This window comes from Sarcophilus harrisii, chromosome 2 (assembly GCF_902635505.1).
Source record: "Sarcophilus harrisii chromosome 2, mSarHar1.11, whole genome shotgun sequence".
Classification (NCBI taxonomy): Eukaryota; Metazoa; Chordata; class Mammalia; order Dasyuromorphia; family Dasyuridae; genus Sarcophilus; species Sarcophilus harrisii.
In genome coordinates this window covers 406,370,040-406,396,936 of record NC_045427.1, presented here as the reverse complement: position 1 = coordinate 406,396,936, position 26,897 = coordinate 406,370,040, and the positions used below count along the sequence as shown (strand labels likewise).

The 26,897-nt window shown below is 34.8% G+C and overlaps 1 protein-coding gene across 1 annotated transcript in view; it reads right to left on the bottom strand.

The window, feature by feature from the left end:
• RANBP17 (RAN binding protein 17) overlaps positions 1-26,897 on the bottom strand; it is a 339,284-nt gene that overhangs the window by 302,382 nt on the left and 10,005 nt on the right. The window contains exons 2-4 of the mRNA XM_031953652.1: positions 15,801-15,947; positions 13,658-13,748; positions 5,338-5,504 (exon numbers count right to left, since the gene is read on the bottom strand). Coding sequence (XP_031809512.1) covers positions 5,338-5,504; positions 13,658-13,748; positions 15,801-15,947 — 405 coding nt within the window. The remainder of the gene's footprint in view (positions 1-5,337; positions 5,505-13,657; positions 13,749-15,800; positions 15,948-26,897) is intronic.

The window sequence follows — 26,897 nt, the reverse complement described above, 5'->3', positions numbered from 1 at the left end:
TGTTGGTAATATATAGAAATGCTGATGATTTGTATGAATTTATTTTAGTAAACTCATTTTTATTTATTTAGTAAACTCATATTTCAGTAAAATAAACTCATACAAATCATCAGCATTTCTACTTTGCTAAAATTCTTGCTTCCATTAACTTTTTAGATGAATCTCTAGGATACTGCAAGTATATCATGATACCATCTGCAAAAAGCAAGTTTTATTATTTCATTGCCCATTCTAATACCTTCAATTTCTTTTTCTTCTCTTAGAGCTATTGCTAACATTTTTAATACAATACTGAATAATATGGCAACAATAGGCATCCTTGTTTCACTCTTGTTCTTACTGGCAAAGTTTCTAGATTGACTCCATTACAAATATGCTTTTAATAGTTTTAGGTAGATGCTTCTTTTCATTTTAAGAAAAAATCCATGTATGCCTATGCTTTCAAATATTAATAATAGGAATATTCCAATAATGTTAATAGTTTTCTTTATGGTAAACCATCCTTGCATTCCTGGTATAAATACCATTTGGATATAATATATAATTTTTGAAATATACTGTTGTGCTCTCCTAGCTAGTATTTTATTTAAGATTTTTACATATATATTCATTAAGAAAATTGATCCGTAACTTTCTTTTTCTGTTTTTGCTCTTCCTGGTTTATTAATACTATATCTATTTCATAAAAGGAGTCTGGTAGGAATCCTTCTTTACCTATTATTTCAAATTATTTATTTAATATTGAAATTATTTGATCTTTAAATGTTTGGTAGCATTCACTTGTAAATCCATATGGTCCTGATACTTTTTTTCCTTAGGAAACTCATTTATGGCCTGTTCAATTTCCTTTTCCAAAATAGTCTTATTTAGATATTCTAATTCTTCTTCTGTTAATCTAGGCAGTTTATATTTTTATAAATATTCTTCCATTTCACTTAAATTTTTAAATTTATTGGCATATAATAGGACAAATAACCCGTTATAATTACTTTGATTTCATCTTCATTAGTGGTACATTTACCTTTTAATTTTTAATACTAGTAATTTGGTTATCTTACGTCTCCTTTTTAAAAAATCATAATGACTAATGCTCTATATAATGATTCTTTCCCCCATAAAATCAACTCCTATTTTTATTTATAAATTTACTACTTTTCTTATACTCAATTTTATTAATCTTACCTTTAATTTTTAAGATTTCTAATTTGGTGTTATTTGTTCTTTTTCTAGGTTTTTTTTTTTTAATTGCAAATTCATTTGTCTGCTCATCTATTTTATTAATATAATAAGAATTTAGTGATAAAAATTTTCCTGTGATTACTGCATTCTTCTGCTGCATTCTACAGGTTTTGCTATGCTGTCTCATTATTCTCATTCTCTTTAATAAAATTATTAACTTTCTATTATTTGGATTTTAACCCACTAATTCTTTTAGATTAGGTTATTTAGTCTACAATTAACTTTTAATTTGTGTTTCCATGGTCCCTTATTGAGCATAATTTTTATTGCATTGTGATTTGAAAAGAATGCATTTAAATTTTCTACTTTTCTGCATTTAACTATAAAGTTTTTATGCCCTAATATATGGTCAATTTTTGTAAAGGTATAATATACCCTGGAGGAAAAAATATATTCCCTTTTATTCCCATTAATTTTCTTCAGCTATCTATCAAATCTAGTTTATATAAGATTCTATTCACCCTCTTAATTTTTTTATTTTTTTTGTTAAATTTATCTAATTCTGAGAGAGGAAGTTTAACCCTTCCCCCCCCCCCCCCCACTACAGTATTATTATTTCTACCTGTAATTCATTTAACTTTTCCTTTAAAAATTTAGATGCTAGGGGAAGCTAGTTGGTGTAGTGGGATAGAGAACCAGTCCTGAAGTCAGGAGGACCTGATTTCAAATCTGACCTCAGACACTTAACACTTCCTGACTGTGTAAAGCTGGGCAAGTCACTTAACCTCAACTGCTTCAGTTAAGAAAAAAAATTAAATGTTATAACATTTGGTGCAGATAGATTGTGCATATAGACAGTACTGGTATTGCTTCATTTTCTATGGTACCTTGTAAGGGTCAAAGGACAAAGATCATGTTCGGTGAATCCAGGAAGTAAACAAGCAGAAATGCTTAAGAGCCCTGGAAGTAACTTCTGTGTGCAAAAAGAGACTGTATCATGGGCAGAAACTCTAGCCATATTGAAATAGCTTCTTAACGGAAGTGTCTCCTTCTCTGATTGGTTGTTCATGTGACCTCATAGACCCTATATAAGCTGTAAGGAGGAAGAGCTAGCTTTCTTTTCACCTGGAGCTCTGCTGGGAGTAGGAACTCAGAGAGTGCTAGAGGTCAAAGGGTAGGATGTAGACACATGAGTAAAAGATCATGAGCCTGCATATAACTATTCTCGAGTGCTGTGTTTTGTTCCAAATGCTGTCCATGTAAGATGGCAACCAGAGACCTCCGAAGATCTCAGAAAGAGGTAAGCTTGGTATAGACAGTGATCAGAGATTTCCTTGAAGCCCCGGAAATTGGGAGAGACTGGTAATAGCAAATGCAGAGATAAACATTTGCAGTACCTTTTATCATAATATAGTTTATCTATCTCTTTTAATTAAATCTATTTTATCTTTAATTTTTTTCTGAAATGATTGCTAGAGTGCTGTGAAGCATAATAAATTCTATTTTAGCCCTTTAACGTTGTGTGTATTTCTCATTTTTAAATTTCAAATTTTAATTTAAAAATTATATTTTATAAACAACACATTGTTGAATTCTTATTTTTAACCCATTCTGCTATTCTCTTTTGTTTTATGGATAAGCTAATTCCATTCATATTTAATATAATATATAATATAATTACTAGTTGTACATTTCCATTTTCTTCCCCCCCCATTCTTCCAAACAAGTCTGATTAACTTCAAACTACTACTTTCTTAATCCAGAACCACTCCCATATTCTTTCCTTACCTTTCTACTCCCTAAACTACCCAACCCTTTAAGAATTTTTCCCATATCCTTTCTGCCTAACCCTCTTATTTCTTGATCTACATACCCTTATGAAAGTTGGTCCTTTATCCTGTTCAATCAACCTCCTATTTACAAATTTAGAACACTTTTATATCCTTCTAGATGTATAAGTCCTTTTTAAACTTAGTTCCAGTGACAGTAAGGTTTCAGTATTGCTTGCTTCCATTCCCATCTGCTTTAACTGTAACTGTTCTTCTATTCACACCTCATTTGTATGAAATAATTGTTTTCTTTTACCTGTCTCCGCCTCCATCTTATTTTTTAGTCATTCCATCATATTCAACTCAACCCCAAGCCTTCTATATATACTCTTTTTAGACTATCCAAGAAATAATGACATTCTTAAGAGTTCAGATAACATTTTCCCATATAAGAAATAAATAGTTTGCCCCATAAAGTCCCTTATAATTTGTCTTAATGTTTACCTTATGTTTCTTGTGAATGTCAGAAATGTTTTCAATTCATTAAATATCAAATTTTTTTCATTCAAGAATTATACCCAGTCTTGCTCTTCAAAATATAATGTTCCAAATCCTTTGGTCTTTTAAGGTAGAAGCTGCTAGATCTTGTGTTAACCTGACTGTAGCTCACAGTATTTAAATTTTTTCTTTTTTTTTTTTCCACCTGTGACTCCTTTTCCCCAAGAAATTTTATGCAACCCCAAGTATATAGATATATAAAAATAGAAACACAAATAAAATATTTACTGATAATAAATCATAATTTCACAATCCCCATGTTTAATTATAAGACCCTCCTCCCCTCCATGTGGGGTCATGAACGTCATGAACCAGAGTTTACAAAGCTGGGCTCAAAGAAAGTTGGGTTTTTGTTTTTTGTTTTTCTGAGGCTTGTTAATTGGGTTTAATTGACTTGAGGTTAAGTGGTTATGTGATTTGATCAGGGTCAGCAGCCAGGAAGTGTTAAATCTGAGGCCAAATCTGAACTCGGGTCCTCCTGACTTCAGGGCTGATGCTCCATCCACTGTGCCACTTAGCTGCCCCCAAAGTTGTTTTTCTAATGAGTTTTTCTTTTGTTTTCTGAGCTTTATCTGAGGGCCCAACTTCAACCACTTTTCTCTGCCCTTCAGTCACTACCTCTAGCCATGCTGTCACCGCAAGAATTCCTGCTCCCTGTGGTCCCTCTTGTGGCTGCAAACTTCAATTCACCTCTCTGCCCTGAGAACAAAGCCAAGGGACTCTGCTCTCCTGCAAGCATCCACAGCTAGCAGTGTCCTTGCTACTACACTCATCTGGCATGTGTTTCTTCATCCTTGCCCACAGCTGTCTGATACTCCTTTTCTTTCCTCCCTCTACTGTGAAGTGAAAGTTCCTAAAATCAAGAATGCTGTCTAATCCAGCTGCTCCCAAAGTTGGTTGGTTGGTTGTTGTTATAGTGGAATCTTCCTAGAGATGTTTTCTCTTTGATCAGCAAAACCTCTACCCCAAGAGGTCAGATCTTTCTTGAGATCCTCAAGTTGTCAAGAGGAAAATTGCTTTAGCTTGACTTTTAATTATTTCTGATGCTCAAAGTTCATTTTGAGGCAATATTTTATTTTGTTGGAAAATTTTGGAGAGCGCAGGGAAACCCCTGCCCTATTTTGCCACTTTCCCAGAATTCTCTCAGAAAAAAAATTTGATTAGGTTTCCTGACTCATAAAAAATTCTTTACATAATACATTTATTATGCAGATGGATCAGATGATTGGGCTTAAGGGTATGTGAAAATGGGAAGTAATTTGGCCTACTGAGAAAAATAAAAACTTTTAAAAGGTTTTATCTTTTTAATGGTGTCAAAGCAGTATGGTAGGAAGAACAGTGACTACGGAATTAGAGGAGTTGTATTCAGGATTTCCGTCTGATACCACCTCTATGACATTTGTAAAGTCACTTAACTTCTCTGGACTTCAGTTTCCTTATCTATAGGGTAAAGATATCAGACTAGCTGGCCTCTGACTTCCCTTTCAGTTCTATACTTATGCTCTTAAGACTATCTGTATCTCAGAACATACATCCCCATTAAATATTATCATTTGCATTTTACATTTACATTTAAAATTTATATTTAAAATAAATATTTTAAATTATACTAAACATCAAAACTGATATGTCTTTAGATTCTTCTCATTTGTAAAGTTGAAAACTCACATTTACTAACTATAGAAAAGAAAAGAATACTACACAGAAAACAATCATGATTAAGCTAGCTATATCAACAGCACACAGTACCATGTTATCTTGGTCAACAATGTTCTGAATAAAAACCAAAAACCATTTATTTCACAAACACATACAAAGAGTGACTTCTTACCTGTAGGAATTTTTTCACATCAGCAATAATATCTCTGAAAATAAATTCATCTTTCTGAACCTCAAACCATCCGAGCTTGGTAATTTTAGCGATGACTTGAACAAGAGCTTGAATGACAAAGGGAGCCAGTTTGGGCTGAGATGCTATATAATTCAGAATATAATTCCCTGTAAAGAAAATTTTTTTTTAATCATTAGGATTTTTCATCACCATATAGTTCAACAATCATGTTACATGTAAAACTGATGATCTCATGCCAAGTTTTTTTAATGAAAAATTAATTTTCTGGCTTTACATTTCCAACCATCTTTTATTTTAATGGATAGACATAATGAAAGGTAACATAATTTTCCTAAATATTACGCAAATTTACTTTATTTATATTTAAATTTTGATTTTATATTTAAAAATTGTTTTACTTAGTTCAGGGAGTTTAAAATGACCAGTTGAATGAATGTAGGCAGTGCATAATTGGAATGATTCAAGAAGAGAAAAATAGAAATATAGGATGTTATGGTCAGATAAGAGGAATGATATGGTTCCTAATTAGGGAAGTGGAAAACTTGTGGAAAATGTAAGATCTGGTATGCTGAACACCTCTGTGTGAATTGAGTTGGAATAAAAAAGAAACAAGTCATGGGACTTAAGGAAACAGAGGAATTGGAATATTAGGTAATTTGAGGGAACTTCGGTGAAGATACTAAAGTACTATAGTACTTTAAAGAACATTTTTACTAACTATAACTATATAAAGGAACTTAGTATATACAGAGATGTCTCTATTGTAAAAGGCAGGAATTGAGAGGGAAAGGAAATAGTCCCCAATTGATAAATGATCAAAGGAGATGAACAATTTTCAGATGAAAATTCAAATGAATTTCTAATCATATGAAAGAAAAAAATTCTAAATCATTATTGATTAGAAAGATGCAAATTAAGACATCTCTGAGGTACCACTTCATACCTTTCAGATTGGAAAAGATGATAACTGTTGGAGGGAATATAGGAAAACTCTAATACCCTATTGGTGGAGTTGTGAACTTATCCAACCATTATGGAGAGCAATTTGGAACTATGCCTAATGGGCTACTAAACTGCATCCTTTTTGATCTAGAAGTATTTCTACTGGATCTGTATCCCAAAGAGATCATAAAAAAGAGAAAAGGACCCATATGTACAAAAATGTTTGTAGCAGCCCTTGTGATAGTGATAAGAAATGGAAATTGAATGGATACCCATCAATTAGGTAACAACTGAATAAGTTATAGTATATGAATGTAATGAATATAGTATTATTGTTCATAAGAAATGATAAGCAGGTTGATCTCAGAAAAACCTGGGAAGATTTACAAAATGCTGAGTGAAATGAGTAGAACCAAGAGAACACTGTACACAGCAACAAAATTATGTGATGATCAACAGTGATGGGGCTTAGCTGTTTTCAAAGATGAGGTGATTCAAAACAAAGCAATTCCAATAGACTTGTGATAGAAAAGACCATTCACATCTAGAGAGAAAATAGGGAGATTGAATGTGGATCAAAGCATAGCATTTTCGCCTTCTTTTTAGTTGTTTTTGTTTACTTTTTCTTTTTCATATTTTCTCCCTTTTAATCTGACAAAGGCTGGAGACTCCTAATTTAGCAGTTTCAAAAGGTATCCCGTATCCTACAATAGTAACTTTGGAGATTATAATTTCAATTGAATTATAAGGTCTAAAACCAAATCACAGAGTTTAGGACATAGTGAGAGAAGAAGTGAAAACAATTAGCATAACTTTCTCAAAGCGCTTTAGTGAAAAACAGGAGGTGAGATAATGGGCAATTAACCATTAGGAATGGTAGGATCAAATAAAAATTTGTTCAGGGTAAAGAGACATGCTGGTAAGCAGCAAAGAAAGAACTAGTAGATGGGAAAGAAACTGAAAACATGAAAAAGTGAAAATTGTAGGGAGGATCTGCTGGAGAATCAGGAGGAAATGAGACAAGAATCAGCAAATAAACATTTATTAGGCATAGGAGACAAGCAAAGAAAATGCCTAGAGTTAAACAATGATGAAGTATGTTGTTCATGCTACAGCAAAGAACAATGTCACTGGATCAAAGAATACATGGCAGGGAATATGAGGTAAAACCGAAAAGATATGTATGCATGTGTGGGTGGTTTAAGGTGGAAGAAGGAAGTAGGTTATAAAGAGCACTGAACAACAAACAGGATTTGTATTTGATCCTAGAAGCTGTAGGGAGACACTGGAGTTTTTGTTTTTTGAGTAGAAGGGTGACATAATCATACCTGAGCTTTAGGAAAATTTTAATGGCTGAATGGAGACTGGATTGCAATGGAGAGAGAACTGAGGCTGACAGAAGCATAAGTAGGCTATTGCAGTAGTCCAGGAATGAGGTAATAAGGTCCTATACCAGAGTGGGAGCAGTGTAAAAGGAAAGAAGAGAGGATTATTTGACAGATACTATAAGGGTGAAACTGACAAATGTTGACAACAAATTGAAAATAGGGGTGAGAAAATGAACAGTAAAGGATGATACAAGTTAGAAGCTTGAACTGGGAGGATGATGTTGCTCTTGATAACTAGAAAATTAGGAGAGAGGAAGGATTTAGGGGGAAAGATTATTATCTTGGAGATGTGAGATTGGAGGTCAGCAGAGAGATTAACAATCATCAATATATAGTAGTTAAATCCTTGGAGTTGATAAGCTCACCAAATAAAATACAATAGAACCAGGAGCACCAGGAAAGAACCTCTAACCTATGTATATAGGGGATGATCTAGATGAGGATCTGGCAAATGAGATTGAGGAGCAGCATGATAAATAAGAGAATCAGGGGAGAGAGTGATATTCCAAAAATCCAGAGAGAAGAAAGTGTCAATAATCTCAAAGCCTACAAAAAGCTCAAGGGGAATGAAAATTGGGGGGAAAAAACATACAGGATTTGGCAAATAAGAGATCACTGGTAACCCTGGAGAGATCAGTTTCAGTGAAATGGTGAAAGAAGCCAGACTATAGTAAGAGAATGAGAAAAGAGAAAGTAGAAATACTTATTATAAATGGCCTTTTAGTTTAGCCACAAAAGGCAGAAAAGATATATAAGGCAATAGTTAGTGGGGATGGAAAGATTAAGTAAGGTGTTTTTTGAGGATGGAGAAGAAATGGGCATTTTTTAAGAAATAAGAAAGAAAGCAGCAAAGAATGAAAGTAAGTGATAGCAGGAATGAGAGAGGAAACAATTAACTGCAAATAGGATGAAATAAAATCATGAATGCAGGTGGAGGAGTGAGCTTGGGTAAGGAATAAGGTCATTTCTTTGTGAGACAAGGGTGAGGGAAGATGTGACAAATAGTGATAGAAGGCATCTGATCAATATGAGATGAGGAAGAAGGGAGAAGGAATTCATGGAAAATGGCCTCAATTTTTTTGGTAAAATCTGAAGCAAGGCTCTCAGCTAAGAGAACAAAGGGTAAGCAGAACAATGGGAGTTTTGAAGAGGGAAGAAAACAGTATGACACTATTGTAGTCATATCAATGGAGCTCAATAGTAAATACCTGCTGAGTAATAAATTGGGTTCAAGCAACAAATGTTTTTCAAAGCCAAACAAGTAGATCAATGGAATACAAAATAAAAAGAAACAGTTCAACTTGAATCTGGAGCAGGTGCCCAAATATTTGGAAAAATAGTAGATATAAGGTAAGTATAATATTTAAGTTAACCCTATTTAACATAAGCATACATAACTTTTCCTCCCTTCCCCTATACAAATCAGTTGCCAAGTTCTGCATATTTATTCTCTACCTAATCTCTCCACATCTTAGCTGCCATGTTTGCTTCTACATTATTCCCTTTCCTTGACTGGACAGTCCAGCCTGACTGGATTAGTGCTGTTTCCCCAATGTATCTCCTATATTTGTAGAAGTCTTCTCTGTTACCATGTGTGGAATATATATTCCTTATCACTATTTTTCATTATCTGTCTATCATCTATTTCTCCTTTACATTTTTTTTTTGATATTTCTATCACTAGGGTCCCACACATAGTAGACAGTTAATAAATACATATTAACTCATTTAAGGCTTACTCAGGTATCATCTCCTCCATGAAGGTTTCCTTGATCTTCCAGCTAAAATTCCTACTCAAATTTTCCTACAATACTTTTGTTGGCATTGTTCCTTTACCTTCATCACTTTCTACTTTGTAATATGAATCTCCTCCTACTAGTATGTAAGCTCATTAAAAGGCAGAGACATCATTTTAAATCTTTCTTTCTCCAGTACTTTGCACATAAGAAGCAATCAATAAATGTTTTGTTGAACTGTATTGACTCTAAAACCAATGCCTTTTCTACGTCACAATGTTCCTCAGATTAGGAATGAAATAATACACATTAAATACTCTGTAACTATAAAGCTTATTATTTTATTATTTTAACCTATTTTTTATTTTACTTTATTATTATTTTAACTTAGGACCTCTTTTGGAAAGCCATCTTAACAGTTTGTTAAAAATCAAATTCATTCTCCCTCCTTCTTTCCCTCCCTCCCTCCTCCTCCCCCTTTCCCTCCCTTCCTTCTCTCTGTCCCCATGCATATAAATACATACACAGACATATACATGCACATGTATACATCAGAACAAAGCATGCAAACAGTTTAAAAGTCAAGTACCAATAAATCATCATTGAGAATCTATTGGGTATCCCATACTGTGTTATGTAATGTAGTGTAGACAAAGGAAACTATGAGACAAACTGCAAGAACTTGCAAGCTATTTGGGGAAACAAAACTAATAAACACAAAAAAGAAAACAATACAAAATAAAGCTGCAAATGATGTAGAAGTGAGTTCAAAGGAGAAATCACTTGGGCGTCAGTTAAGGAAGCATTTGGAGAAAAGGAAAAATTTGAGATAAGCCTTGAAGGATATGTAACTGTGAATTTTATTATTTCATTCACATTTACTATTTTTTTTAAAGGAGAAAGGAACATCATAATGCTAGTTCCCAATTATATATATTCAAATTCCACATCAAGCTGTGGAGAGATCCAGTCTATTTATAGTATGAAGGCCAGCATAGTTAAGTTGGCAAAGCTCCTCACTAAAGTTCAATGACATTTTAGGCTGGAAGAGCATTCTCAAAGACCACCTATTAAGCTGAGAAATTTGAATACAATTTGAATAGGTTGAAAAAGGAACCATGTCAACAAAATCCTAGAACTTCGAGTAGATAATTGATGCAATTTTTTTTTTATTTTTAAAGCTTTTTATTTTCACGATATATTACTTCAAAACATGAGTAATTCTTCTATATATATTTCCATAATTATCTTGCTGCTATCAGATCAAAAAAATGAGAAAGAAAACAAAATTCAAGAAAATAACAACAAAAAAGTTAAAATACTATGTTGTGATCCACAACACAGTGAGTGATCCACACTCAGTTCCCATGGTTCTCTCTCTGGATGCAGATGGCTCTCTCCATCACAAGACCATTGGAACTGTCCCGAATCATCTCACTGTTGAAAAGAGCCATGTTCATCAGAATTGATCACTGTATAATGTTGCTGTACACAATGTTTTCTTGATTCTACTCCCTTCAATAAGCATCAGTTCATGTAACTCTCTCCAGGCCTTTCTGAAATCATCCTGTTGATTATTTCTTATAGAAATAATAATATATATTACTTTAACTTATTTAACATGTATTGGTCTACCTGCCATCTGGGGGAGAAGGTGGGGGGAAGGAGGGGAAAACATGGAACAGAAGGTTTTACAGGGGTCAATGCTGAAAAATTACCCATGCACATATCTTGTAAATAAAAAGCTATAATAAAAAAAAGAAACAATAATATTGTATAACATTCATATAGCATAACTTATTCAATTATTCTTCAACTGATGAGCAGCCACTCAGTTTCCAGTTCCTTGCCACTACAAAAAAGGGCTGCTACAAATATTTTTGCATATATGAATCCTTTTCCCTTTTTTATGATCTAGGCCCAGTAGAGACCCTGCTGGAATTGAGGCAATTATTATTGAGAAAAGAACTAGTGAAATTTTAGACTCCTCTCCCCTTAAAAATTGTGCTTTGTAAATGTGCTTTTCTGGCTAAGGAAAAAAAAAACATATATATATATATATATATATATATATACACATATACACACACACACACACACACATATCTTTTATTTTTTAATTATATGAGAATATTATCATTTAACAGAATGCTTTCAAACTCCAACCAACTCAACTCTTAAAATAGTCATATGTGTACTACCTAAGTTATAGATTTTCCACAGACAACTTTTGTTTTTGTTTTTTTCCTTCCACTTGGCTTTATATCATTAAGCAAAAGATAAATTAATTTTAATAGTCATCTATTTAAAATATGTATGGAACAATCCTGAAGTAGTTTATCACCTAAGCCATATAAATAAGCGAAGAGAGTTAAAGATGGATGACGCTATTAGAAGAACTGTGAGAAGACAGGGAGGCTAATCTACAGCTGGTGGAGGTATGAACTGGCTTTACTGTTTTAGAAAACAGTTTGGAAGTAGGCAAGAAAAATCATTACGCTGTTGTCACCCTTTAGCTCAGAGACTATGGAATAACATTCCTAAGAAAAGAATTTAATAGGCAAAATATCAGTGCAACATTAAGTGTAGTAACAAAGAGGTGGAAACAAAAAGAGTACCCAATGATTAGGGAATAGCTACAAATTAAAGCAATAAAATGGAATATTAACTACAACAAAGGAAATAACAAATTGAAGAATTCAAAGGAAAATGAAAAAACTGACATGAAATGATAGAGAATGAAGATAATAAAACCAAAAGATCAATATATATGACTATAATATAAATAAAGTCAAAAGTAAGAAACAACAAATTGAAGTTAAATATAATGAACAATGGAATCAGACTATCAAAGTTAAAGCACACATCCAGTTTGTTAACAGTTAGCAAATGACAAAAGTGGAAAGTGACATTTACTATGAGTTAGAATCATGTTATTACACAGGTCTACTTACGTATTATTAAAAACAATAATTTGGAGGTGGGGTTTGCTGGGGTATCTTAGCAAGTTTCTACAGGGTCAAAATTTTTTTTAAAAAAACTAAAAATAATGTGATATATTAATTTCAATTAACTACATATTCAATACAGATATGTGCCAGATACCGAGAATATAAAAACAAAAATGAAAACAGTCTAGTCTTTAAAGAGGTTAATTTTACTAGTGGAACAACATGTGCACAGATATGCAAAGACAAAATATAAATAAAACCAATACAAAGTAACGGGGACGGATGGAGACATTAACAATTGGTCTAGATCAGGAAAATCTTCTTATAGGAGGTGGTTCTTGAAACTTAAAGAAATCTAAGAATTTCAGGAGGTGAGGAGAGAATGCTCTTCCTTAACCATAATGAGAAATAGCATGGACAAAGGATGGAATATTTTATATAAAGATAGTAGCAAGTAGGTCAATTTACCCATAATGTAGAATGCATTACATTTGGGAAGTAATATGAAATCGGCTTAGGAAGATAGTCTGGGCTCACATTGTGAAAAGCTTTAAATGACAAAGAGGAATTTATATTTTCTCCTGAAGGCAATAGAGAGCCAAGAAACTTCTTAAGCCAGAGAGGCATGGTGATGCCTATGATTTGGAAGCATCAATTTGGCAGCTCTATAAAAGCTGGACAGGAGAGGACCTGAAAATGGGGAGACCAATTAGAAAACTATTACAGAAGTTTACTCTTAAGAGAGGTGATGAGAGCCTGAAGTAGAATGGTGGCTACATGAAAAGAGAGAAAAGGATCAATATTAACTATTTTAGGGAGGAAGAATCAACAAGACTGGACATAGAGAGTGATGGAAATAAAAAGTAGATGATAGCTCCAAGGTTGTGAACTTTGTGACTAAAAGAATGATAAAATTATGGACATTAGGAAAATCGGAGGTGTGAATTTTGTGGGAAAAGAGAAAGAATTTTTGATGTAAAGAATTTAATCTGCCTGTGGGAAATCAAAGTGGATATTTTTTAAAAAAGCAAAAAAACTTGGAAAGGTGAATCTTCTGTGCAATACATTAACTACTGTATTCCAAAAGCACTACTGTTCACTTCCACCAGGGAAAATAATCCATCCTAGACTCCTCTTTATAAGTCAAGAACCAAAAGATTTTGAGACATGTCTGGAAGCTATAACTCATGTAACACATAACTCACTTTTGACATTAGTAAAATATTTAGAGGAAAACTGCCTTTTGAAATGCAATTTTGTAAAAGTGCAATAAGATACTTACGGATATCTATTCTTTGTTCAATAGGTAGAGGCATCACTCTACTGACAAGTTTTGAAAGGCATGTTGCTGCAAGTAGCTGAGAATAGGATGACTGCAAAAAAAAAATTTTTTTTTGCATTTTAATTAAATATCACTAGAGCACATGGAAGAAGAAAGAACAAATTCTTTGTATTTCAAATTCTAATGCTTTGGAATGCCATTTTTTTATTTTCCTATTTACTTTGATTGTTAAAATATTTTAACAATGGTAAAAAGCATGCTATGATTATCAAATTTCTGAGAGAGAAAAGTAGTGAGATTTGCCACCTCAAATAACTACAAGAAATCACAGAAATGAAATACTGATTCAAAAAAAATAGTAGAGCTAAAAATATGAGGACACAGTCAAAGAAAGGGACAGTCATTTATTCTCTCTGATTCAGTTTCCTCATCAGGTTTGTTGTGAAGAACAAATGAGACTTTTTTTTTTGACTAATAAAAAAGTTTATTTTGAACACCTTAAATAGTATGTAAATTCCAACTATTATTATTAAAATATTTCCCATTAAACAAAAAATGTTTTTATTTTATGGATTTCTTCAGAATGCTGTTTTAACATTATTCAGACTAAAGATATATTTTCAAATGATTTCCAATTTAGATAAAACTTCACAAGTCAAAAAGTTATACTTTGTCTTATGTACTCTCATGAATTTCAAATAGATGGCTAATTTTAATTAGTCGGTTCTTGGTATATTTTTAAAACTTAAGAAAATAAAATTAATAAACCTACACTGCTATTTTTATCCAGCTCTACCATATATTTCCCTCATCCTCAGCTTTTATGGTGACCTACCTGCTGCACTTGACACTGCTGACCATCCTTTCCTCCTGGATATTCTCTCCTCTCTGGGTTTTCATACCACAATTCTCTCTTCGATATTCTCCTATTTATATAATCACTCCTGGTTCTTGTCCTTTGCTGAATCTTCATCTACATCATTCTTTCTAATTGTGAGTGTTCCCCTAGGTTAAATACTTTCCTCTTTCTATATGCTATTTACTGGTGATTTTTTTCATCTCCCATGGATTACATTAGAATTCCCAGACTTCCTGAGCTTCACTCCCATATCACCAATTGCCTATTGGACATTTCAAATCAGATATCCAAGAGACGTCTACATTCATCTGTCTAAAACCGAACTCATTAGCTTTGTTCCCTTAAAGCAGCCCTCTTCCACACTTTCCTTTTTCTGTATAAAATGCCACCCAGGTTCTAAACTTTGGAGTTATCCACAATTCCTGACCCTAAAGATCCTGTCTGCTGACAAAACTTTATATTTCTATCTTCACAACTAACTGCTTCTCCTTGATAGTCATCTTAGTTCAGGCCCTCATCACCTCTCATCAAGATTACTCTTTATTCTTCCTCAAATCTATCACTACTCCATCCTACTCAAAGTAATTTTCTTTACATGTACATCTAGCTAAATTTATTTACATAGTCTAAGGGTAATATTCTAATTCTGTTGACCAATTGGATGCATATTGTAATATCTCATTCTTTTTATTCTTAATTTCATTCTTTTTATGTCTGATTATATTGTTTGTTCTTCAATCATATTCGGTTAATATAATAGTCACACAAATGTGGCCATAAAAGACTGGGAGAAGTCAGGTAGGATAGGCTGTTTGTACTCTAGAATAGCAGCATTCCTGGGTATAGAACCCCAGCAGATCTGATATTTATTATCTTTTAAAACAAATTAGTCTTGAATATGTCTGACTCAGAACTCTTTCCTCAAATCTGAGCCTTATTTATTAGTGCTTTTGCTTTATTTTCTTAACTATTCTTTAACATTTTAAAGATGGATTCCTCTTCTAGAAAAAAATTTCTTAGTTGTCATTTAACCTTTTTAATAAAAGGAAGGCATCATAATTATTCTAGCTCTAAATCTATGATGTAATGACCCTAAGTGTCTGAACTCACCCTCATTTTTACTTTCCCTTAGATTTTTCTGGATCCTTCCTTTCTCATTCTAAAATTCTACAGTTACAAATCAAGTACCATATAGATTGTCTATCATTTTTGTATTATCTATACTTTGTATCCATTGCCACTGATATTAAAATCAGTTCAATTATATATAACAAATATACTTACTGTTCCTTGTTCTAATAAAAGCTGACACTTGCTGAGACAATCTGGACTGTCAATAAGTTCCAACAGCACTTTCTCAGCTTGTATGCGCTGTGAAAGATCAGTCCCTATGTAGAGGTGATTACATAATACTTCCAATTCATTCAAACTCTGAAGAAAAAAAGAAAAATTTCAATTTAAATGCTTATTTATAATGTTCATTAAATTGCTAATAAAATATAAGAATGTAGTTATGACAAACAAGTAATGGGAAAATCAAAATACTTCTAATTTACACAACCTTTCAAAATTTTAGCATTTTGATTTGTCCTGTATAAAGGAATAAGCATCACCATTATCATCACAATTATACTAGGATAGTGAACTTAATAAAGGAGACTAGTTAGGATCATAGATTTGAAGCTGGGATTTCAGAGGTAATCCTGTCCAACTTATCACTTTACAGATGAAAAAACTGACATTTAATTTGTTTATAAAATATATTCTTATCCGAAGTAAGAGGGCATATGGATAATTTAAAATATGATAAAAGGGAGGCCCATGAATTCCCTGTGCATGAATTAAAAGAGATATCATAATATGTCTAACCCCCATTTTTTCAGAGAGCTCAAAGAGGGGCAGTGGTTTATCTAACATCACATAGCTATTGTCAGGTCATCAGGTTAAGTCTTTTTAGTAACTCAATGCTTTTTCCACCACACTAAAAAATGTTCTCAATCAGAATAGGTAAAGTTACTTATAAATTTTCCTAAACCTCTGAATGAAAATAAGTTTTTTTTTTTAAACAATATTGAAAGGCGACTCTACAATACTGAAAAGAGTCATGATTCTACTTCTCTAAGAACTCAAACAATAAAATCATTTGCAAAAGGGCACAGATTTTAACACCTGAAAGTGAATATACAAAGGATCAAGATATAATTCTGGCAAGGGAAAGGGCATTCTAGACATTTTAAATTTATTTCCTCAACAGTATTGTTTTAAGTGAGCCTCCAAATAATTCAACTCTATACTAGGCTCTGGGAATAAAAAAGTAAATTATACAGTCCCCTCAGTGTCTATTATATTTACTCTTAAAACTATGCAAAGCAATGTACTAGTTTTGAGATGACAAGCAAAGGATATTTTTGTGATTTTATTGAACAAAATGGAGCTTGCTCTGTTCTGCCAAAGTTCCCTTTTAATGTCATGACCCAGTTTCTCCAATTGCCCTATTTAGTTATTCTGCCTCAGGTTATAACCTTTCCCTCTTAATGTTTGATGAGATAAAGGTCTACCTCAGTTGCTCTGCCCCAAAATCCCAGGCTATAATCATTCCCTCTTAAATGGTTGACGAGATGATGGTTTTATATCTTTAGGTTATAGACATTCCTTCTTAATGTTTGACAGGATAAAGGTTTATCCATTTTAGATGTCATTAGAATATCAGTAACTTCCCTCCATTGTGTCATCCTAGGGGCCTCCCCCATCATTAGGTTATCCCCACCTAGGTACCTACTCCATTATGTCATTGTTCTTGTTATCCTATAAAAAAGCTTGCTGTCCCAATACTTAGGGCTGGACTCTTTGAGATGATAACCTCGTCCAGCCCTGGGACCAAGATCCATTTGGTCCCAGTATCTCTCTCCATTTAATAAACTATTGATTTGGTCTCCAACCTCTGTCTTGCTCAGTTTCTTTGGCATTACATTTTGGAGGCCCCAGTGAGATATCAGGAACTGAGAACAGGACTAGGGGTTAGAGACATTTCAGGTCTCCACTCTGGACCTGGAAACAGTTGGGGATTTCTCTCTCTTAGGAAAGGCTAGCCCTCTGGATTCCTCCAGAGGCTCCAGGAAGAGAGCAGTTCACCAGCTGGGGCCACACCTGACAGTGGATATTTTCGATTCGGCCAGGAGAAAGTCCAATCTGATTTGTTTTTGTCCGTCTGTGTTAGCATCTGGATTCTCAGAATATTAGAATATACTTGCTTGTGCTAACACCTGGGTTCTCAGAATAAATTCTGATAAGTAGTGTCGAATTGCATGCAGTTGGCACTACCTGAGTGTTTCCTAAGACACATTGGTTCTGTGTGCCAGTTGGCACAACTCTGGGCATTCCAGAGTATAACCCTGGGTGTCTTTTAAAGACACCATTGGCTTAGCCTTGTGTGTAATTAACCAGATGTGATTGTCACTGTTGGGGTGTCCTTGAGACGCCACTGCTTGATTCTTGATTAGTGTCTAATTGGACATGGTTGTCACTATTGTGGTGTCCTTTTTGAGACACATTTGCTTGGTTGATTAGTATCTAACCAGACGTGATTGTCAATATTGGGGTGTCCTTTTTGAGACATCATTTGGCTTGATTCTTGATTAGTGTCTAACCGGACGTGGTTGTCACTATTGGGGTGTCCTTGAGACACCATTTGGCTTGGTTCTTGACCAAGAAATCCAGAACTCTGGACAAGGTAAAAGACTTTTTTCTTTCCTTATCTTGCAGTGGACACTGCAGTCGTCAAGTGGATTGGGACTTACAGTCTTCACTGGAGCTCTTGGGAGCTCTGACACAATTCTTTAGGAATTGCTGAGGATTGACAAAAGACTTTCTTTTGTCTGGCTCTGTGTCTAAGAGATACGAGGGAGGCTGCGAGGATTTGAAAACTAAAAGTTTTTACCTGTCCACAATCTAGACATTTCCCTGCTTCTAAAATCTTTCCTGGAGCAGATGCTTTGTTTGAGGAAACTCCCTCTGTCCAAATTCTTTTCCAGAGACAAAAGCCCTTCCTTTGCATCTCAATGCATTTCTAATCTTTTTTTTTTTGTCACCAGAAAGCCCTGCTCTCAGGCAGGGACTCCATGACACGAGAGAAAGTGTCTCTTAACCCCCCCCCCTCCCCCAGACCAAGGAGACACATGGCCATTCTGGGTACCCCACCTCTCTCAGGGGTCCCAGGCCAGCACTCTCTTTGATCTGTTCTGGGGAGATAACCAGAGAAAAAAGGAGCTGTGTTTGAGCCCTTCTCCTACTCCACTGTTACATGCAATGGAGTCTCCAATGGTCAGGCTCTAGAAATGAGGAGAAAGATCACTGAATTGGGGTGAGTTTAGAGAATATCTCTAAAAAAAAAAAATAAAAAAAAAAAAAAAAAAAAAGAGAATATCTCTGCCCACGGCTGCTACTCTCTGGACAGGGGTAAGTGGTCTCTCCTTCAGGTCTTGCTCTCCCAGCAAGATCTGGGGGCTTAGGTGAGCTACCCTACCCTCAAGTTCCAATGTGGAACCACCAGAGGAGCCCTCGACATTCAGGACACACCTCCCCGGGTAAGATGGCATCTCTTCCTCCCCCACTCTTGATCTAGCCTTTCCTCCCACTTCTTCCATCGAGTGGGGAGTGTATACATTTGAAAACGGGACTCAGTTTCCCTGATTTGGTCATCCTGTGTTGAAGCAATGCCCCTCCCGTCACAGCCTTTTAACTGTAGAAGCCTCAGAATTACACTTTTGCATGTTCAGGGGGTTGTCTACAAAGACTGGGGATTTTAAGATGCCATTTGGCTTGGTTTTAATGTTAGTGTCCTACTGAATGTTATACTTGTGTAGTATAAGTGTGATCAGTTTTCTGTATGTCTTGTATGTTATTTCCTGTTTTGTGGCTTAAGGTTAAAAAAAAAGATGGGGGGGGGCGCCTCCATTTGGATTATGGGAGGGAAGACTGGAGCAGACAACTTCTCTCAGGGCTATTTTTTCCAGATAGCCCCTGGTCTGTGTTAAATGTTAAATGTTAAATGGCTGGTGGATAGTCTTTCTGTGTTATTTTTTGTCTGTGTTAAATGGCTGCTGTATTCTGTGTAATTTGTTTGTTTTGTTAATTTAAGAACAATGATCCAATTTGGGAATTGGTTATTTCAATACTGAACTCTAGCTGGAGAAAACATTTGATTAGGAATTTAAAGATAATTCTAAATTTGGGAAATGAATTGATTATCTTTAAGTATAAGATCTTAAAGGAACAATAGCTTGTTAAAGAAGTTCTGTAAACTTGCCTGGAAGGGGTCATATGCCTCTAATTAGGTAAAGTATGTAACAAAAGGGATCTGACTTTTCTGAAAGCTTCAACTCCGGCCATTTTGGAGCTTAAGAGGAGTCCATTGGGAATAATGGCCACATGGAGCCAGAAGGAAAGAAACTATGCTGTTTCATCATTTGAAATGAGATAGGAAAAGCAGTTTTATATTATTGGGAATTCAAAGCTGTTTGTTACCTATATTATAACATTGTAAATCCAGCTCTGTGGGACATGTGGGTTTTATGGAATTCCCCCACCCATCCACCTATCCACTGATTTCTGCTACTTTTTAAATGTTGGATAGGGTAGGGATCTTTTGTAAAGATTTAAACTCACCCCCCCACTGCTGTTACTTCAGCTATTGGAGCATCTAGTTAGCCTGGAGTGAACTTTAGTTCGACTTCCCTCTCCCTTTCCCCCTCCCGTCTCTTTGGAGGTGGAGTGGGGGGAAGGGCAGTCACATGGAATCCTTTCCTCCCCTCTCCCTTTAAACTGTTCCAGACATTTTTTATCAAGTTGTAGCTACCTGGTTCTTGGCTAAAAGCAGCAAACTGATAAGGTTATGATAAATATCTGTTTAGAATTTGTTACTAGAGGTAAAATTTCTTGGGTTTGTAGTTAATATGTCACTGCATTTTTTTCCTCCTGTAACTGATTTCTATAATCAGAGCAATGGTCAATAAGAAATTGTTAATTCAATTATGTCATATCTTGCTGTTTCCAATCTGGGTTTTCAGCAATCATTATATCCTAAATGCTTGAGCAAGTATTTAGTCCGGTCATCTATTGGTTACTAGATATTGTGTCTGTTTATTCAAGTTTTTTTTTTTTTTTTTTAAGGTTTATAACTAATGAGAGGCCACATCTTGTAGCAGTCCTTGTGGACCGGTCTTTCTATCTCAGACTGTTCTAACTTTTCTTTGTTAGATTTGTTTTTATTTCTAGATTTGGTCAAATTACAGATATATTGACTTGCTTCGGGGACCTACATCAAGCTTTGATTGTCAGCACACCACAATACATACACCCTTCCCCCTCCCTGGACTGAGCATCTTCTGCCCATTTTCAGCAGGAAGTAGTTTTTAAGAACCATCGTCCCTTTTCCTGATGTAATTTGGACTGATATGGGGGAGTGGGAAAGTGGTTGACTTGTTAGAATTTTAACTGTATTACTGTGTGTTTAAGACTTGGCATGGAAATTGTTAAACTTGTATAACTATTGGTGTTATGTTTGAGGGACTTTTAGTCTGTTATGTATATACATATGTATATGATTTATACGTGGGGTGGTTATTTGATAACTCCTTTCCAATAGAAAAGGGAAAAAAAAGAGGAAGAAATAGGAAATTGGGGAAACTGGTATATTTTCTTAGGCACTTCTGCCCTACCCCCTATCTTACTAGTTCAGATTTAATTGGAAGTCCTTTAAACAGTCCTTTTCATTTTTTACTCCTTGCATAAATTTACTAGACTATGATTTGTTGGTTGTGCTTTAATTCTGAAATCCCTTATTCTGTTGGAATTGCCCTGGCAGACTCAGTTTTGGGGATTATTTTTTAGAAACAACCAGAAATTGGATACCTGTCTTGGGACTGGCAGTCTCTCTGAGCTGTTTCTACACTCCTGTTACCCCAGGTCCTTAATTAGTATTTCAGCATACTTAAAAGGACCTTGTAGTTGATATCGGGCCTCTAAAAGTTTGGGGTTTGCCTGCCTTGGTCTAACTGTGCATAATCTGTTCAGAAATCTGATCCTTTCTGCAGCCCTGTTTGTTCCTCTGGGCAGGACAGGTGGAGCTACTCCAAGCCTCACCCTTCTCCCCTGGAGCATGTTGCCCTCTGAATGGGCAGCACAACTGTCTTGAGCCCTGCTGCTATGTAAGCAGAGGCCGAGTCACACACAAATGACCACAGCTGTCCATATGCTCCCCAACTGCAGAGGATCTGACAATTGATTGTCAGAAATAATTGAAATAAGAAACTTTGTGTATTGCTGATTAACGCTGGGGTTATCAGGTAGAAACTTGACCTTGCCTTAAGTCCTTGCATTGTTCTAGCTTTATAGACATTCCTTCTTAATGTTTGACAGGATAAAGGTTTATCCATTTTAGATGTCATTAAAATATCAGTAACCTCCCTCCATTGTATCATCCTAAGGGCCTCCCCCACCATTAGGTTATCCCCACCTAGATACCTCCCCCATTATGCCATTGTTCTTGTTATCCTATAAAAAAGCTTGCTGTCCCAATACTCTTTGAGATGATAATCTTGTCTAGCCCTGGGACCAAGATCCATTTGGTCCATATCTCTCTCCATTTAATAAACTATTGAATTGGTCTCTAACCTCTGTCTTGCTCAGTTTTTTTGGTATTACAGCTCCACTAACATCCTCCTCTGAAGTCTCAGTATGGAACTGATTGAAGTCCTAAGCTTTAGAAATAGATGAGGAGCACAAACACAGGCAGATTCTGCCAAAGTGGCTTCAAATAGGAGTAGGGTGATCAAAATACATTATTTAACCTAGCTAAATTTAGAAACGTGGAATATTAGCTGGAAGCTGACATCAGTCATTTCAGCCATAGGAACTTATAAAGACCATCTACTAAAGCATAGAGGTTGTGAAAAAATTACATTTTTCCAACTAAATTTAAATCACTAAAGGAATGTAGAGAAAACAAAAGGGAAAATATTTTAACTTGCTTCTTTCAAGAATCAAGAAGAAATTTACACAACATTAAGATAAAAGGGGAATGATATTGTCTCACTGGAGTACTATCTTGACACGTTTGGCATACTGAATGAAGCCGCTTACAAAAGAAAACTGGCTTTGACAGAGGGGTATATACACATAAATACATACATAGATACATATGTATATATATATTATATATACATATATATACATTATTACATATATATATATATATACATTATTACATATATATACATATATATTATATATATAATGTTGCCTAATCAATTGCTTTCTTCTCATGGTAAACCTCAGAAAGTGACTTTTCTCATTTAATGTTTTGGTGGGGGCTTGAAATGCACAGGTGGTAATAAAGGAATCATTCATTTTTTACCAAATTAAATATGCTGCAGCCCCCCACCCCACCCCCCTTCTCGCAATGGTTCAAGACCATTTGGATAGGATAAAATATGACTGGAAGAGTATTTTAAACAGGCAGTAAGAAATAGAAATAGGACCCCAAAACTCCAATAACTTTATAAGAAGAAGGCATCAACAATATCACTTGATATGTTGATTTTTTTTCTTTAATTCACTGATAAAATTTGAATGATTTGATTCTGTACTGATGGGTCAAAATTGGTCGACAAACCTTGAGGTCATAAAATTACATTTTTCCAATCAAATTTAAATCACTAAAAGAATATAGAAAAAACAAAAGGGAAAATGTTTTAACTTGCTTCTTTCAAGAATCAAGAAGATATTTACACAATGTTAAGACAAAGGGGAATGATATTCTCTCATTGGAGTACTGACAATTTGACACATATTTGGCATACTGAATGAAGCTGCTTGGAGAAGAAAACTGACTTTGACAGAGGGGTATATAATAGAATAAAACAAATGAAAATCGCCAAAGACTAAAAAAGATTTAGAAAATCATTACTAAAAATCCATCTGTATAACTAATAGGTACAGGGTAGAGGAAAAAAATTAGTCCTGAGATCCCAGATTCAATTATCATTTATACACGGATAACAAATCTATTTGTCCATCCCTAGCTTACACATTTCAGTTCTGTGCCCACCACGTCTATAATCCAGATTGGATTTGATATCATCCCAGCATGTAAGTCATAAAAGAACACTGGCTCTGGAATCAGAGAATTTGGCAGAAATCCACCTCTGAGGTTTATTACCTGTGCAAGTCACTTGTCATCCCTAAGTCTTAATTTCCCTTTTCAGTAACTTGGGCTGAATCAAATGAACTAAGAGTCCAAAGTTAATTCTAAAGTTAAACATTATTGAAATTGAATTTGGTTAAGCTGATGATAGTCATCTTCACTCCATCCTTCAATAAGCCTTCTTTATTAGGGTCATTCCTAATGTCAAATCACCCTCTGCACTTTGCTTGCCAATGAAAATCCATGTGAAATTAAGGACAATCTTGAAAAATATATAAAGGACCAGAAATAGCATCACAAAAGCTTAAGGAAGCACAAGAGAAGGTAAGGTAGATTTACCCTTCAGGTCTCAGGAACAGGAGGGCAAGTCCTCTCAACCCAAACCAGGTGGCCACCTCCACATCTGTCCCTTTTTTCTATCTTTTCTACAACTAGGTAGTTTCCATTCATCTACTCTAACTTCCTCCTGATTCATTTCCTTACCCATAACAATAGCACAGTACAAGGCACAATCAGGGGCTTTAAAAATCCCCATAAAATATGAACTTTTAAAAATTTCTAAAATGGAAAATTTCTATATCATCACAGTGATGTTACCTCAGGAAAAATAACTTTTTCCAGAATACATTTCCAGAAATGACATTAAAAGCACACTCTTTTATTATGGAGATCTTAGGAGTAGGAAGAAATCTAGTCAAATAATTGGTTACACAATAGATAAGGCTCATTCCTGCCAGGCAAGCAACCAAAAGCAAGACTTAGTGATTTATTCATTCAGCAGACATTAATGAAATCCCTCTGCCCAGGCTAGAAAAGGTCAGAATTATAGAATGTCAAAGCTCTAAAAAAAACTTAAAATCATTCAATCTAAACTAATTTTATAAATAAGAAAAGTGAGACCTGAAGATCACGATTTACTTATAGTCAAATAGGCAGCGACGGAGTGGGAATTTGAACTTAGCTGTTTTGACTTCAAGTTTAATGCTCTTTCAATAGGGAGAAAATCATATGAAAAATAGGGGGAAAGTCCTTAATAAAGTGAATATGACAACTGAGTGGATGTGCAGTATTGTAAATATATGTTAGTCTTTTAAGTGTGCTACATTTATTCAATTGTAGCTTATTCTAGAAAAGGATCTTTTTACAAAGATAGCCCTTATACAAATCATCAGTTCTCCCAATCATGACCCTCTAAGCTTTTCTCAACTTTTTTCTTTTTTGCTCTCCATGAAATTGTAAGCTCCTTGAAGGCAGGGATTGTCTTTCACTTTTTTTTCTATTCCCAGTACTTATCACAACAACTGACTTACAAGATAGGTCAGTAATCAATATTATTCTTTCCATTCCCAAGCCATATTCTTGCCTTCACAATTAGCTCAAAAGCCAGTCTTTCCTCACCTAAAATCTATCGATAATGAAGGAGTCTGCTATCTTGTCAACTATTATTATCTTTGGTTTATAGATGTCAAGAAAAGTCATAGTGAGTTTGACTTGATTCAATAATTGTCAAGTGTGGTATGTATGGCAACCACAAAAATTAATGCGCTCTCAGGCTATATTCAATCAACTAATCAAGTACTATGTGCCAAATGCTGTTCTAGATACTGATTAAATACAAAGAATGAAACAATCCCTATTCACAAGCAGCTTATATTCTGATGGAAGAGAAGTACAAATATGAACATATACAACATAAATCGAAAATGAATAAAAACATATATACACAGACACACAACTTTTGGTTGTAAATATATAGTATTCCAGGATCTGTGATCTCTTATTGCAACATCTGATAGATCTTGTGGAATTCTAATTGTAGCTCCAGCATATTTAAACTGTTTTTTTTTGTTGTTGTTGTTGTTGTTTCTTTTAAAATATCCTTTGATCTGGGAGTTTCAAAATTTAGCAATTTATATTTATGTTTTCTTTATAGGACCTCTTTGAGGTGGTGATTGGTGGATTTTTCCCCCCCTATTTTTTTACTTTCCCCTCTTGTTCTATTTCTTATGGACAATTTTCTTTGGTCATTTCTTGTATTATTATGTCAAGGTTCTGAATAGGATAAACTGAATGAAGAACTCTCATAAGGATGTGGCTTTGACCCATACCCTAATTGTGACTTAAGACTTTGCAATAACAAATTGAGCTACAGCTAAAAAGCTGCAGGTGTTTGATTGTCTTGGATGGACATTTCCCCTCCGGTTTTTCCCACCTGGTAATTAGCATTTAAGTATTTAATGGGTAAAGAGTTTGTTATTTACTAGTATTCTTTTGTTCCTGGCTTAGATTTCCAAGTTTAGTGTATAAGCCTGGACTGCCCCAGACAATGGAAAAAAAGATCAGAGGTGGTGGTGGGGCTTCTGCATTAAGGTCTATATCATCTTGTGTTTTGCAGTTTGTGCTTTGCACTCCTCTACTGACATCTTGTTGGGAGTTGCCCTTTTTCATGAGATCATAACAAATCCTTTATTGTTTTTTATGTTGAGAGTCTCTAATTTTAACTTAAGGGTCACTATTCCACATAGTTCTTTTTTTGGTCATAGGTAGTCCAGTTATTCTTATATTTTCTCATCTTGATCACCAGATCTGTTGTTTTTCTTATGTTTCACATTCTCTTCTATTTTTTTCATTCTTTATATTTTGTTCTGTTATTTCTTGGTCTTTTAACTTTGATGAGGGCAGCCTGAAACTGAAGGGAGGACCCCAAAACTCTCTCTGAAACTCCTCCAAGGAGAAAGTCTCCTTGAATTCTGACTTCTGTAAAAGACCCCCACCTGAGAGAAACGGGATAAACGGCTTAATTCTCGTTATCCTGAGAGATGGGCACTAACCCCATTGATAATACTACTGATTAAGCTCTCTATTGAGGTGAAGATTAGCTCAGAAACACTAATTAATTCCAAAATTTTCTATTCTGATTCCAACTCAAATTGCACCCAGCCCACATCAAAAGCAACCCCCAGCTTCTAGCCATAGAGGGGGTCCTTGCAGAGGACCTAACATGCCATGCCAAACCAAGGAACCTTTCTCTCCTCTTGGTTTAGCAGCAACCCTCTGCCCGTTGAAATAATATTCTCTTTCAGTGTTACCTTCTCTATATCTCTTTCTCACCTATTTCCCTAACAATACTCTATACCTCTCTGTCAGGACCTTGCCACCAAGGAATTCAGTCTTTCTAT